General features: G+C 45.5%; 1 protein-coding gene across 2 annotated transcripts in view; it reads left to right on the top strand.

Moving 5' to 3' along the window:
- The window catches only part of rab27b (RAB27B, member RAS oncogene family), a 106651-nt gene that overhangs the window by 87796 nt on the left and 2867 nt on the right, over window positions 1–15988 (top strand). For both annotated transcript variants that reach the window (XM_041872382.1, XM_041872383.1), the window contains exons 5-6: window positions 3853–3956; window positions 14687–14810. In XM_041872382.1, coding sequence (XP_041728316.1) covers window positions 3853–3956; window positions 14687–14810 — 228 coding nt within the window. The remainder of the gene's footprint in view (window positions 1–3852; window positions 3957–14686; window positions 14811–15988) is intronic.

Here is a 15988-nt window from a genome sequence, read left to right as displayed (position 1 = left end):
AACCCTTGAATGAGTAGGTGAGCCCAAACGTTTGACTGGTACTGTATATATTTACCCAAAAATATATGTGGGATTGGAAGTTATGCAGACAATTACATTGATGGAAGCTACAAACTATCTGCAATATTAAAGCTGATCTACCCCCCAAAACAACAAAAATATATAGGCAAATGTATATGCATCAGCTCTAATATGTGTAAGAGTGTTCTACATGCAACGTATTAAATGTTTTGAATAAATCGTCACCTTAGAAAGCGTTCATTTCGTTGTTTTGGCTTTGACACAACATCCACAACGACCATGTTTCCCACTCAGTTTCAACCTGTTGTTGAACTTCTTTCTCCAAATTGATGTAAAAAATGTTTTGCCTAATGGTGAGTTTTAAAAAGCATTATGTTTTGATGATTAGTGTTTCATGTGATTTTCGATTGCATTTGCATTGATGTCAGAGTGGTTAGAGGGACAATAGAGCCCTGAGTACCAGGCCATTAGGACCTGATGGTTAGAGGGACAATAGAGCCCTGAGTACCAGGCCATTAGGACCTGATGGTTAGAGGGACAGTAGAGCCCTGAGTACCAGGCCATTAGGACCTGATGTTTAGAGGGACAATAGAGCCCTGAGTACCAGGCCATTAGGACCTGATGGTTAGAGGGCCAATAGAGCCCTGAGTACCAGGCCATTAGGACCTGATGGTTAGAGGGACAGTAGAGCCCTGAGTACCAGGCCATTATGACCTGATGGTTAGAGGGACAATAGAGCCCTGAGTACCAGGCCATTAGGACCTGATGGTTAGAGGGACAATAGAGCCCTGAGTACCAGGCCATTAGGACCTGATGGTTAGAGGGACAGTAGAGCCCTGAGTACCAGGCCTTTAGCGACCTGATGGTTAGAGGGACAGTAGAGCCCTGAGCACCAGGCCATTAGGACCTGATGGTTAGAGGGACAGTAGAGCCCTGAGTACCAGGCCATTAGGACCTGATGGTTAGAGGGACAGTAGAGCCCTGAGTACCAGGCCATTAGGACCTGATGGTTAGAGGGACAATAGAGCCCTGAGTACCAGGCCATTAGGACCTGATGGTTAGAGGGCCAATAGAGCCCTGAGTACCAGGCCATTAGCGACCTGATGAGCGTTAGCGAGTTGGGTGCTACCAACGCATGTCCAGAGTGCATAAAAGGAGATTACCGTGACTCAACGGTCATGTGGAATTTTGACTGCGGTCACGACTCATGACCGGTGGTGTGGCGGTAATATGGTCACCGCAATGGTCCTCTGTGCTCCAGTCCAAGTCCGAGTCACCAAAATGTCGAGTCACGAGTCCCTATGGCTGAAGTCCGAGTCCCAGTGCTCCAGTCCTGGTCCAAGTGCTCAAGTCTGAGTCACTGAGTCCAAATAAAGTTATTAACCCAGTCAGATATAGTGTAGTGGTAAGAGGAGTTATTAACCCAGTCAGATATAGTGGTAAGAGGAGTTATTAACCCAGTCAGATATAGTGTAGTGGTAAGAGGAGTTATTAACCCAGTCAGATATAGTGTAGTGGTAAGAGGAGTTATTAACCAGTCAGATATAGTGTAGTGGTAAGAGGAGTTATTAACCAGTCAGATATAGTGTAGTGGTAAGAGGAGTTATTAACCCAGTCAGATATAGTGTAGTGGTAAGAGGAGTTATTAACCAGTCAGATATAGTGTAGTGGTAAGAGGAGTTATTAACCCAGTCAGATATAGTGTAGTGGTAAGAGGAGTTATTAACCAGTCAGATATAGTGTAGTGGTGAGAGGAGTTATTAACACAGTCAGATATGGTGGTAAGAGGAGTTATTAACCCAGTCAGATATAGTGTAGTGGTAAGAGGAGTTATTAACCCAGTCAGATATAGTGTATTGGTAAGAGGAGTTATTAACCAGTCAGATATAGTGTAGTGGTAAGAGGAGTTATTAACCAGTCAGATATAGTGTATTGGTAAGAGGAGTTATTAACCCAGTCAGATATAGTGTAGTGGTAAGAGGAGTTATTAACCCAGTCAGATATAGTGTAGTGGTAAGAGGAGTTATTAACCAGTCAGATATAGTGTAGTGGTAAGAGGAGTTATTAACCCAGTCAGATATAGTGTAGTGGTAAGAGGAGTTATTAACCAGTCAGATATAGTGTAGTGGTGAGAGGAGTTATTAACCAGTCAGATATAGTGTAGTGGTAAGAGGAGTTATTTACCAGTCAGATATAGTGTAGTGGTAAGAGGAGTTATTAACCAGTCAGATATAGTGTAGTGGTAAGAGGAGTTATTTACCAGTCAGATATAGTGTAGTGGTGAGAGGAGTTATTAACCCAGTGTCACGGTCGTTTAAGGACGGGTCAGACCAAGGCGCAGCGTGAAAGGCATACATGTTTATTACAACGATAAACACACGAACAAAACAACAAACCAACAAAACGTGAAGTCCGAAGGCTAAACACAAAACAAGCCTCTAATCCCACAACTAATGACAGGCTGCCTAAGTATGATCCCCAATCAGAGACAACGAGCGACAGCTGCCTCTGATTGGGGATCACACCCGGCCAAACATAAAAATACACAACCTAGAATGCAACATAGAAATACACTAACATAGAATATCCACACCCTGACTCAACATACAAGAGTCCCATGAGTCAGGGCGTGCCAACCAGTCAGATATAGTGTAGATCCTGGCTATGAAATGCAGTCAGGAAAGTGGGAGGGTTGAACAAGACTACAAATTCAAAGACAGACTACTTCTCTATACTCAAGGGGGAGAAAAACATAGCTAGACTGTTGTTTTACTATTAAACTCAATGCTGCTATTGTTTTTAATTTCGTAAAGCAGCTTGTGTTTCTTAACCAGGCAAAGGGTAGCTAACCAGAAGGCTGGTGGTCACTGGTTAGCTACGGGGAAGCAAGAGAGTCGCCAGCGCGATGTGTATAATCGTAGGCGGAGCCGGAGCGGAGCCTGTCTGCCTGTCTGCCCACACTCATCGCTTGCTCCCCCGCAGCTCACCAGCTGATGCAGGCTGTGTAGGCTGTGTAGGCTGATGTAGGCTGTGTAGGCTGTGTAGGCTGTGTAGGCTGATGTAGGCTGTGTAGGCTGTGTAGGCTGTGTAGGCTGATGTAGGCTGTGTAGGCTGATGTAGGCTGAGTGTGCAGGGTGTGGCGTCCACTGCTGAACAGAACTGTGCATCTGTACTGCTAATATTAATTGTGCTTATCACTGAAAAGCTCTCAATCTCTCCAAAAACTCTTGTCCAATAAACTTGTAGTCAGATTTTAGTCAGATATAACTTTGTCTCGTCTCGTTTTAGTCAACTGAAATGAAAAATAATTTTCGATTAGTTCCAGTTTTGTTTAGTCAGTTGTAGTCTCATCAATTGCCACTGAAAAATAGGTGTTTGACATATATATTTTAGTCAGTATTTTTGACGCAATGAACACTGGCTCAAATTCCTTGAGCCTCTTCTCAGACAACTGATGGTTGAAGAGTAGATTAGCCTACATCCTTATTCCCTATATAGTTCTCTACTTTTGACCAGGGCCCACATTGACAGAGATATATTCAGTATATGTGACCCATGCGGGAATCGAACCCAAAACGGATGTTGCCATCACCATTCTCAAACCTTCTCTGAGCCAGTCCTCGGCTGATTGGTGTCAGACGTTTCCCCGGCCCTAGCTAACAAACCTTGTTAAAATAATAGGATTGTAAACTGGAGACCTGGGGCAGAATTGTGTCACCATCCCGGTTCTAAATTGGAACGCCATTTGTAAAGGTCTGTTGTTGACCCCCCCAGGTCCAGGAGTCTAACCACAGCCTTCTATTTGTATACGTCTGTTGTTGTCCCCCCCAGGTTCAGGAGTCTAACCACAGCCTTCTTCAGAGATGCTATGGGCTTCCTTCTCATGTTTGACCTCACCAGCCAACAGAGCTTTCTCAACGTCCGCAACTGGATGAGTAAGTTGTGGTCTAGGTACACACACACACACACACACACACACACACACACACACACACACACACACACACACACACACACACACACACACACACACACACACACACTCACTCTTGAGATAATATATGCCATTTAGCAGACACTTTTATCCAAAGCAACTCATGTGTGCATACATTGTTCTCATGGGTGTCCCCAACGGGAATCAAACCCATTACCATTGGCGATGCAAGCGCCATGCTCTACCAACTGAGCTACACAGGACCACTTTACAAGAAACTTATCTTCTAAACATCAGCATGCTTCAACCTGAATGGTACAGAACATGGCCAGGCCAAGGTTGGGGATTCAGTCAATTCACTTATTCAATTGAATAGAAATACAAAGTTTCCCCCCTTACCTTTACTTAACCAGTCAGTTAATAACACATTCTTATTGACAGTGACATCCTGGCATTTGAAAGGAAGACAGTTTCATTAAGGAGGTATTGGAAGAGCAGACAGCTCCTCAGTGATCAATATGAATCAATACCCTAATCATCCTCAGATCTAGGCCTGGATTGAGGGCACAGGAAGTAGGCGAAGGTTAGTAGTAAACTGTTTTCTGGAGAAGGGAAAACGCAGACCTGAGTTAGCGAGGCCCAGTCCAGCGTTGGCGAGGCCCAGTCCAGCGTTGGCGAGACCCAGTCCAGAGTTAGCGAGGCCCAGTCCAGAGTTGGCGAGGCCCAGTCCAGCATTGGCGAGGCCCAGTCCAGCATTGGCGAGGCCCAGTCCATCGTTGGCGAGACCCAGTCCAGAGTTAGCGAGGCCCAGTCCAGAGTTGGCGAGGCCCAGTCCAGCGTCCAGTCCAGCTTTGGCGAGGCCCAGTCCAGTGGTTCAAAACATTTAAAAAAAAGTTATCCTCACCCTGTATTACTCTTGATACAATACTTGTATTAATTAGCCAATGTTTTGACAGCAAGCTGCCTTCATCAGGGTTTCAGAGTATTAGTTTTCAGCTGTGGCATTCTGTACTCTAATCAGCCTGATTTAATGTAAACCAATCAGGGTTCAGGCCTGGCCATAGCACTATTACAGCAACCACTTTAGTTGTTAATGATCTTGTCAACGCTTTAGACACTAAAATGAAATGTGCTGTTTTGTTTGTGGACCTGTCAAAAGCTTTTCATTCTGTTGATCGTGTTATTTTATTGAATAAGTTGTCCTCGATAGGCCTGAGCTCTGACGCCTGTTCATGGTTTCATGATTATCTTAGTGACAGAACTCAAGCCATCGTGATTGATGGGGTTAAGTCTGAATTTCTTGAAGTACATAAAGGTGTACCACAGGGGTCCATTTTGGGACCTGTTCTCTTCACTATTTATATAAACACCATTGGTCAATCTGTAAAAGATTTTACACTTCATCTATAAGTGGATGATACTATTATGTATGCTACTGCCCCGACTGTTGATCTGGCTGTGTCAAAACTACAGTCAGATTGTATAGCTATGCAGGAATCCCTTGCTGATTTAAAACGTACATGTTGTTTCGAACCAGGATCTCTAGTGGCACAGTTAGCACTGCGATGCAGTGCCTTAGACCACTGCGCCACTCAGGAGTATATATTATATATGTATATTATATTATATTATTATTATATTATATATGTATATTATACCATATTATATTATATATGTATATTATATTATACTATATTATATTATATATGTATATTATACTATATTATATTATATTATTATATTATACTATATTTATACCATCAAATTACTATTATTATTCGTTTTGATACTCATCACTGTGTCCTATATCAAAAGGTTGGCTGAACTTTGCTAAAGACCCATACATTTACATTAACATTTACATAATTTAGCAGACGCTCTTATCCAGAGCAACTTACAAATTGGTGCATTCAACTTATAGTCAGTGGGACAACCACCTTCCACAAGGTTTGCGACGGCACATTACCATTTGAGTAGGGGCAGAGTGAGTAGTGTTGGAGGAGAGCGAGAGAGAAAAGGATACAAAGTAGTGGTCGGAGTCTTGGAGGGGAGTTGCAGTGAGATTAGAAGAAGTACAGCATCTAATAAAGATGAGGTCAAGCGTATTGCCTGCCTTGTGAGTAGGGGGGGGCGGTGAGAGGGTGAGGTCAAAAGAGGAGAGGAGTGGAAAGAAGGAGGCAGAGAGAAATGAGTCAAAGGCAGACGTAGGGAGGTTAAAGTCACCCAGAACTGTGAGGGGTGAGCCATCCTCAGGAAAGGAACTTATCAAGGCGTCAAGCTCATTGATGAACTCTCCAAGGGAACCTGGAGGGCGATAAATGACAAGGATGTTAAGCTTGAATGGGCTAGTGACTGTGACAGCATGGAATTCAAATGAGGAGATAGACAGATGGGTCAGGGGAATAAGAGTGAATGTCCACTTGGGAGAGATGAAGATTCCTGTGCCACCGCCGCGCTGACCAGATGCTCTCGGGGTATGCGAGAACACATGGTCAGACGAGGAAAGAGCAGTAGGAGTAGCAGTGTTTTCAGTGGTAATCCATGTTTCCGTCAGCGCCAAGAAGTCGAGGGACTGGAGGGTAGCATAGGCTGAGATGAACTCTGCCTTGTTGGCCGCAGAACGGCAGTTCCAGAGGCTGCCAGAGACCTGGAACTCCACGTGGGTCGTGCGTGCAGGGACCACCAGGTTAGAGTGGCAGCAGCCACGCGGTGTGAGGCGTTTGTATGGCCTGTGCAGAGAGGAGAGAACAGGGATAGACAGACACATAGTTGACAGGCTACAGAAAAAGGCTACAATAATGCAAAGGAGATCGGAATGAAATGAACTAAACATCTGGGAAAGCGAGAGAGCGGGGCCTCCCTCACTTACGTTTCACTGAAACACTCAAATATAACTCTCCCAACTTCCACTTTAGAAATTATAATTGTTGTAAACTACAGCGGTTCAATGTTTTCTAGGAATAGACTCTAACTTAGTTTATTCAGCTAGCTAACTTGGTACAGTATTCTTCCGTGAAAACCGTCCAGGGCATCGAATCCTATGACGCCATAGCCAACTAGCATGCCAGCCTCCAATAACACGGTTTAGCACCAATACTCAGTTACAACAAACCACCAGTGTGTTAACACGCCAAGCAGATCATTTGTGTCCGTGTCTAACGTTGTGTAAAGTTTGGGGTTAGTTTTGACAGTTTGAGTGAGTCCGTCGTCAACATATTCAGCCAGTTAGTTAGCTAGAATAGTTAGCATACTAGCTAGCCATTGCTCTCTGCCAACGAAAAAAACCCTCCTCCCACAGCACGAACACACAGAGAGAGCCAAGCTAACATTAACTAGTCACCCATGTCCCGAATTCCCTTGAATGACTCTGGTTACCAGTATGTAAAAACAAAACACAAATGTAGGTTATAACTTACCCTTAGTAGCTACTGTTAGCCAGTTAAGTGCAAAGCTAGCCACTGAATCGATTCAGCCAGTTCGCGTCTGTTCGCAAGGTCGTTCCAGCTATTGTTTAGTAGCTATCCAGGTAGCAACAAGCTAGCTACATTTCGAGTACAGTAGCTACTAACTACCTAACGTTAACGCTTCAGATAATGAGGTTAGAAAAACAGCTGAATGGTAGGCAGCTAGCGGGCACAATTACAGGTACACAATTCTCCCTCTCGTGTCATATTCACCCTGAGCAGTGGGCCTGTTCTGCCACTGGGTCAGAGTCTCTCCTCCTCTCCTCTCCCCCCATACATCTCTACATTACTCCGTTTTTGTTTACAAGAACCTACTTCATAAACGTCCATCTTATCCAACATTGCTGTTGAAGTATAGACACCTGAGTTGCCTAACCCGTTCACAGGATTGGTTCACTCTTGAGGTTCCTAGGGTCTCCACCTAGCTAGGTAAATCTGCTTTTAGTTGTGATGCACCGTATTTCTGGAACAAAATTCTTTATACATTTCATCTTGATGTTCTGGTGCCGTTCGGGCAATTTAAAGTATTGACTGGGTACTTATTTGTGGAGGAATGTAACTGTTTTTCTGGGTGATTTGTGATGTTTTATTTGTGCTTCCCATGACTGTGTTTTTCTATTCTAATGTGTGTGTACATACAGTGTATATGTATATATATATACTGTATATATATATATATATATATATATATATACACACAGTACCAGTCAAAAGTTTGGACACACCTACTCATTCAAGGGTTTTTCTTTATTTTTACTATTTTCTACATTGTATAATAATAGTGAAGACATCAAAACTATGAAATAACACATATGGAATCATGTAGTAACCAAAGAAGTGTTAAACATATCAAAATATATTTGAGATTCTTCAAATAGTCACCCTTTGCCTTGATAACAGCTTTGCACACTCTTGGCATTCTCTCAACCAGCTTCACCTGGAATGCTTTTCCAACCGTCTTGAAGGAGTTCCCACATATACTGAGCATTTGTTGGCTGCTTTTCCTTCACTCTGCCGTCCGACTCATCCCAAACCATCTCAATTGGGTTGAGGTCGGGGGATTGTGGAGGCCAGGTCATCTAATGCAGCACTCCATCACTCTCCTTCTTGGTCAAATAGCCCTTACTCAGCCTGGAGGTGTGTTTGGTCATTGTCCTGTTGAAAAAGAAATGACTGTCCCACTAAGCCCAAACCAGATGGGATGGCTTATCACTGCAGAATGCTGTGGTGGACATGCTGGTTAAGTGTGCCTTGAATTCTAAATACATCACAGACAGTGTCACCAAAAATGCACCCCCAAACCATAACACCTCCTCCTCCATGCTTTACAGTGGGAAATACACATGCAGAGATGATCTGTTCACCCACACCGCGTCTCACAAAGACATGGCGGTTGGAACCAAAAATATTGTGTTTCTTGGCCCAAGCAGGTCACTTCTTCTTATTGGTGTCCTTTAGTAGTGGTTTCCTTGCAGCAATTCGACCATGAATGCCTGATTCACACAGTCCCCTCTGAACAGTTGATGTTGAGATGTGTCTGTGACTTGAACTCTGTGAAGCATTTATTTGGGCTGCAATTTCTGAGGCTGGTAACTCTAATGAACTTATCCTCTGCAGCAGAGGTAACTCTAGGTCTTCCATTCCTGTGGCGGTCCTCATGAGAGCCAGTTTCATCATACGCTTGATGGTTTTTGCGACTGCACTTGAAGAAACTTTCAAAGTTCTTGATATTTTCCGTATTGACTGACCTTCATGTCTTAAAGTAATGATGGACTGTAGTTTCTCTTTGCTTATTTTAGCTGTTCATGCCATAATATGGACTTTGTCTTTCACCAAATAGGGCTATCTTCTGTATACCCCCCTTGTCACAACACAACTGATTGGCTCAAACACATTAAGAAGGAAAGAAATTCCACAAATTAACTTTTAAGAAGGCACACCTGTTCATTGAAATGCATTCCAGGTGACTACCTCATGAAGCTGGTTGAGAGAATGCCAAGAGTTTGCAAAGCTGTCATCAAGGCAAAGGGTGGCTATTTGAAGAATCTCAAATATAAAATATACTTGGATTTGTTGAAGACTTTTTTGGTTACTACATGATTTCATGTGTGTTATTTCATAGTTTGGTTGGCTTCACTGTTATTCTACAATGTAGAAAAGAGTAAAAAAATTAAGAAAAACCCTTGAATGAGCAGCTGTGTCCAAACCTTTGACTGGTACTGTATATACAGTGCATTCGGAAGGTATTTAGACCCCTTGACTTTTTCCACATTTTGTTACGCTACAGCCTTATTCTAAAATGGATTAAATTGTTTTTCCCCCCTCATCAATCTACACACAATACCCCTTAGTGACAAAGCAAAAACTGAAATGTCACATTTACGTAAGTATTCAGACCCTTTACTCAGTACTTTGTTGAAGCACCTTTGGCAGCGATTACAGACTCGAGTCTTCTTGGGTATGATGCTACAAGCTTGGCACACCTTTTTTGGGGGAGTTTCTCCCATTCTTCTCTGCAGATCCTCCCAAGCTCTGTCAGGTTGGATGGGGAGCGTCGCTGCACAGCTATTTTCAGGTCTCTCCAGAGATGTTTGATCGGGTTCAAGTCTGGGCTCTGGCTGGGCCACTCAAGGACATTCAGAGACTTGTCCCGAAGCCACTCCTGCGTTGTCTTGGCCGTGTGCTTTGGGTCGTTGTCCTATTGGAAGGTGAACCTTCGCCCCAGTCTGAGGCCCTGAGCGCTCTGGAGCAGGTTTTCATCAAGGATCTCTCTGTACTTTGCTCCGTTCATCTTTCCCTCGATCCTGACTAGTCTCCCAGTCCCTGCTGCTGAAAAACTTTCCCACAGCAGGATGCTGTCACCACCATGCTTCACCGTAGGGATGGTGCCAGGTTTCCTCCACATGTGACACTTGGCATTCAGGCCAAAGAGTTCAATCTTGGTTTCATCAGACCAGATAAACTTTTTTCTCATGTTCTGAGAGTCATTTAGGTGCCTTTTGGCAAACTCCAAGCGGGCTGTCATGTGCCTTTTACTGAGGATTCTGTCTGGCCACTCTACCATAAAGGTCTGATTGGTGGAGTGCTGCAGAGATGGTTGTCCTTCTGGAAGGTTCTCCCATCTCCACAGATGAACTATGGAGATCTATCAGAGTGACCTTCGGGTTCTTGGTCACCTCCCTGACCAAGGCCCTTCTCCACCGATTGCTCAGTTTGGCCGGGCGGCCAGCTCTAGGAAGAGTCTTGGTGGTTCCAAACTTCTTCCATTTAAGAATGATGGAGGCCACTGTGTTCTTGAGGACTTTCAATGCTGCAGACATTTTTTGGTACCCTTCCTCAGAACTGTGCCTCGGCACCATCCTCTGACCTCTACGGACAATTCCTTCGACCTCATGGCTTTTGTTCTGACATGCCCTGTCAACTGTGCGACCATAAATAGACAGGTGTGAGCCTTTCCAAATCATGTCCAGTCAATTGTATTTACCACAGGTGGACTCCAATCAAGTAGTAGAAACATCTAAAGGATGATCAATGGAAACAGGAGGCACCTGAGCTAAATTTCGAGTCTCATAGCAAAGGGTCTGAATACTTATGTAAATAAGGTATTTTTGTTTTTTATTTGTAATAAATTGGCAGAAAATTCTAAAAACTTGTTTTAGCTTTGTCATAATGAGGTATTTTGGGTAGATTGATGAGGTACATTTTTTATTTAATCCATTTCAGAATAAGGCTGTAACGTAACAAAATGTGGAAAAAGTCAAGGGGTCTGAGACCTAGGTCTCAGTATGTGTCACGCCCTGGCTCGGGGGACTCTTATATGTTGATCCAGGGTGTGGATTTTCTATGTTTTGTTTTCTATGTTTTAGTTTCTAGATCGTGTTGATCTATGTTGGCTAGGGTGGTTCCCAATCAGAGACAGCTGTAGCTCATTGTCTCTGATTGGGGACCATACTTAGGCAGCCTGTTGGCATAGTATTTTGTGGGATCTTCTTCCGTAAGGTTTTGTGTATAACCTAGGACTTCACGTATCGTTTGGTTTGTTGTTTTTGATCGTGTGTTGAGTACGTTAAATAAAATGTACGCTTATCACGCTGCGCCTTGGTCCGCTTAATCATTTAACAATCGTGACAGAAGATCCCACCAAGAGAGGACCAAGCAGCGTGCCAAACAGGAGAAGTTGGCGATGTCCCAAGGGGGCGAATGGTGGTCTTGGGAGGACATATTCGCGGGCAGAGGGCCATGGGCAAAAATAAATGCCCAGGCAGGAGAGGAGAAACGGCGCCAACCGTGCCGACGACGGTCACGCGAGAGGCAACCCCAAGTAATTTTTTTGGGGGGGCACACGGCGTGGACGACGGGGCTGCTGGAGGCAGCTACAGGGCGAATCGGCGGACTAGGAGAGGAGGCCACCAGGTTACGGGGGCTATTGGTCACGAGGGAGAAGGAGAGTGTAGAGGCACGGCGAGAGGAACTGGTTAGGCAGCAGAGGGAGCGGAGGTTTATGAGGAAACCCAGTCCCGCTCCAGTCCGGTCCGGCCCGTTCCTGATTCCCGCACAAGGCCAGTGGTGTGTGTTCCCAGTCCGGCCCGACCTGTTCCTGTCCCCCGCACCAAACCTGTGGTACGCGTCGTCAGCCCAGTCCGGCCAGTTCCTGCTCCCCGCACCAAGCCAGTGGTGCACATCGCCAGCCCGGTCCGGCCTGTTCCTGCTCCCCGCACCAAGCCAGTGGTGCGCGTCGCCAGCCCGGTCCGGCCTGTTCCTGCTCCCCGCACCAAGCCAGGGGTGCGCGCCGCCAGCCCGGTCCGGCCTGTTCCTGTCCCTCGCACCAAGCCAGTGGTGTGCGTCGCCAGCCCGGTCCGGCCTGTTCCTGCTCCCCGCACCAAGCCAGTGGTGCGCGTCGTCAGCCGGTCCGGCCCGTTCCTGCTCCCCGCACCAAGCCAGTGGTGCGCGTCGGCAGCCCGGTCCGGCCCGTTCCTACTCCCCGCACCAAGACAGTGGTGCGCGTCGCCAGCCCAGTCCGGCCCGTTCCTGCTCCCCGCACCAAGCCAGTGGTGCGCGTCGTCAGTCCACCACGGTCCGTGCCTGTTCCACCGGTGTCTGGTCCGGCACCGGTCAGCTGCTCCACACCGGAGCCAGAGCAATCCGCTCCACCTGTGTTCAGTCCAGCTCCGGCCAGGGGGGCCAGACCAGACCAGGGGCGCAACAGGGGGATAGAGAGAGAGTGGTGGTCACGCCCGGAGCCGGATCCGCCTCCGAGGCGGAATGCCCACCCGGCCCCTACCCTCTTGTGTTTGTGTGGCGCGGTCGCAGTCCGCGCCTTTGGGGGGGGGTACTGTCACGCCCTGGCTCTGGGGACTCTTATATGTTGAGCCAGGGTGTGGATTTTCTATGTTTTGTTTTCTATGTTTTAGTTTCTAGATCGTGTTGATCTATGTTGGCCAGGGTGGTTCCCAATCAGAGACAGCTGTAGCTCGTTGTCTCTGATTGGGTACCATACTTAGGCAGCCTTTTGACATAGTATTTTATGGGATCTTGTTCCGTAAGGTTTTGTGTATAACCTAGGACTTCACGTATCGTTTGGTTTGTTGTTTTTGATCGTGTGTTGAGTACGTTAAATAAAATGTACGCTTATCACGCTGCGCCTTGGTCCGTGTCTTCAGTCGACGATCGTGACAGTATGCCTTCCCTGGTAAAGATACCTTGGTCTCAGTATGCCTTCCCTGTGAAAGATACCTAGGTCTCAGTATGCCTTCCCTGTGAAAGAAACCTAGGTCTCAGTATGCCTTCCCTGTGAAAGATACCTTGGTCTCAGTATGCCTTCCCTGTTAAAGATACCTAGGTCTCAGTATGCCTTCCCTGTTAAAGATACCTTGGTCTCAGTATGCCTTCCCTGTTAAAGATACCTTGGTCTCAGTATGCCTTCCCTGTGAAAGAAACCTTGGTCTCAGTATGCCTTCCCTGTTAAAGAAACCTAGGTCTCAGTATGCCTTCCCTGTTAAAGATACCTAGGTCTCAGTATGCCTTCCCTGTTAAAGATACCTTGGTCTCAGTATGCCTTCCCTGTTAAAGATACCTTGGTCTCAGTATGCCTTCCCTGTGAAAGAAACCTTGGTCTCAGTATGCCTTCCCTGTTAAAGAAACCTAGGTCTCAGTATGCCTTCCCTGTTAAAGATACCTAGGTCTCAGTATGCCTTCCCTGTTAAAGATACCTAGGTCTCAGTATGCCTTCCCTGTTAAAGAAACCTAGGTCTCAGTATGCCTTCCCTGTTAAAGATACCTAGGTCTCAGTATGCCTTCCCTGTTAAAGATACCTAGGTCTCAGTATGCCTTCCCTGTGAAAGATACCTTGGTCTCAGTATGCCTTCCCTGGTAAAGATACCTAGGTCTCAGTATGCCTTCCCTGTTAAAGAAACCTAGGTCTCAGTATGCCTTCCCTGTTAAAGATACCTTGGTCTCAGTATGCCTTCCCTGTGAAAGATACCTAGGTCTCAGTATGCCTTCCCTGTGAAAGAAACCTAGGTCTCAGTATGCCTTCCCTGTGAAAATAAAGGTTAAATAAATCATCCTGGCTTTAGATTTAGCGACGGCACAAGATGAAGGTGAAGGTAGAAAAGGTGACTAGTAAACTATAGAATGAGTATGTGGGCACACAGCGCTTCACATGTAATGCTATGTGGGCACACAGCGCTTCACATGTAATGCTATGTGGGCACACAGCGCTTCTCATGTAATGCTATGTGGGCACACAGCGCTTCACATGTAATGCTATGTGGGCACACAGCGCTTCACATGTAATGCTACGTGGGCACACAGCGCTTCACATGTAATGCTACGTGGGCACACAGCGCTTCTCATGTAATGCTACGTGGGCACACAGCGCTTCACATGTAATGCTACGTGGGCACACAGCGCTTCTCATGTAATGCTATGTGGGCACACAGCGCTTCACATGTAATGCTACGTGGGCACACAGCGCTTCTCATGTAATGCTACGTGGGCACACAGCGCTTCACATGGTGTTCCAAAGAAAAATAGTGGTTAGTGTTTTTTATTCCATGTCCACAATGTTAACATGTTAACTGTTTCATGTTGTCCCCAGGCCAGCTGCAGGCCAATGTTAACTGTTTCATGTTGTCCCCAGGCCAGCTGCAGGCCAATGTTAACTGTTTCATGTTGTCCCCAGGCCAGCTGCAGGCCAATGTTAACTGTTTCATGTTGTCCCCAGGCCAGCTGCAGGCCAATGTTAACTGTTTCATGTTGTCCCCAGGCCAGCTGCAGGCCAATGCTTACTGTGAAAACCCAGACATGGTGTTGGTGGGCAACAAGGCAGACCTGGCGGACCAGAGAGAGGTGCAGGAGGAGCAGGCTAAAGAACTAGCCGACAAGTACGGGTGAGTAGGAGAGAGCTAGCCCCGTCATGCACACATACGGTGAGCTCAAAGTATTGGGACAGTGACAAATGTTTTGTTGTTTTGGCTCTGTACTCCAGCACTTTGGATTTGGAATTACACAATGACTATGAGGTTAAAGTGCAGACTGTCAGCTTTAATTTGAGGGTATTTTCATTCATATCATGTGAACCGTTTAGAATTTACAGCACCTTTTGTACATAGTCCCCCCATTTTAGGGGACCAAAAGTATTGGGACAAATTCCCTTATGTATATTAAAGTAGTGAAACGTTTTGGTCCCATATTCCTAGCACGAAATGACTACATCAAGCTTGTGACTCTATAAACTTGTTGGATGCATTTGCTGTTTGTTTTGGTTGTGTTTCAGATTATTTTGTGCCCAATAGAAATGAATGGTAAATAATGTATTGTGTCATTTTGGATTCACTTTTACTGTAAATAAGAATAGAATGTTTCTTAACACTTCTACATTAATGTGGATACTACCATCATCACCGATAATCCTGAATGAATCACACAAATATCACACCCCCAATACATCACTTTTTACTACTTTAATACACATATAAGTGAATTTGTCCCAATACTTTTGGTCCCCTAAAATGGAGGGACTATGTGCAAAAAGTGCTGTAATTTCTAAACGGTTCACCCAATATGGAGGAAAATACCCTCCAATTAAAGCTGACAGTCTGCACTTTAACCTCATAGTCATTGTATCATTTCAAATTCAAAGTGCTGGAGTACAGAGCCAAAACAACCAAACATTTGTCACTGTCCCAATACTTTTGGAGCTCGCACACACAAACATACAGAAATTTGCACGCACACGCACAAACACAGACACACACTCATCGGTGGGAGAGAACCGGCACCACTGTCACAGGCATAATGAGCATTAGGTTCCTCTTACTCTGAAAGATCAGTAACCGTATTGTGGTCCAAAGTGTAGTATTAGTGTCGTCTGAGAGAGGCTAAATTTGCTTTGACTGTTGCTGAGGCTGCTGTCATAGCGCTAGTGATGATGTCATTGTCAGGGGTTTTATTACGGAGAACATCTCTCACTCTCCACATAGTCGCCGACCAATACACGTACTGTAGATGGGCCCTGGTCAAAAGTAGTGCACTATATAGGGAATAGGGTGCCATTTGGGACGCAATC

Source organism: Coregonus clupeaformis, unplaced genomic scaffold (genome assembly GCF_020615455.1).
Source record: "Coregonus clupeaformis isolate EN_2021a unplaced genomic scaffold, ASM2061545v1 scaf0289, whole genome shotgun sequence".
Lineage (NCBI taxonomy): Eukaryota > Metazoa > Chordata > Actinopteri > Salmoniformes > Salmonidae > Coregonus > Coregonus clupeaformis.
Note: the sequence above shows the minus strand (reverse complement) of the source record. Positions and strands in the feature narration are given on the sequence as shown.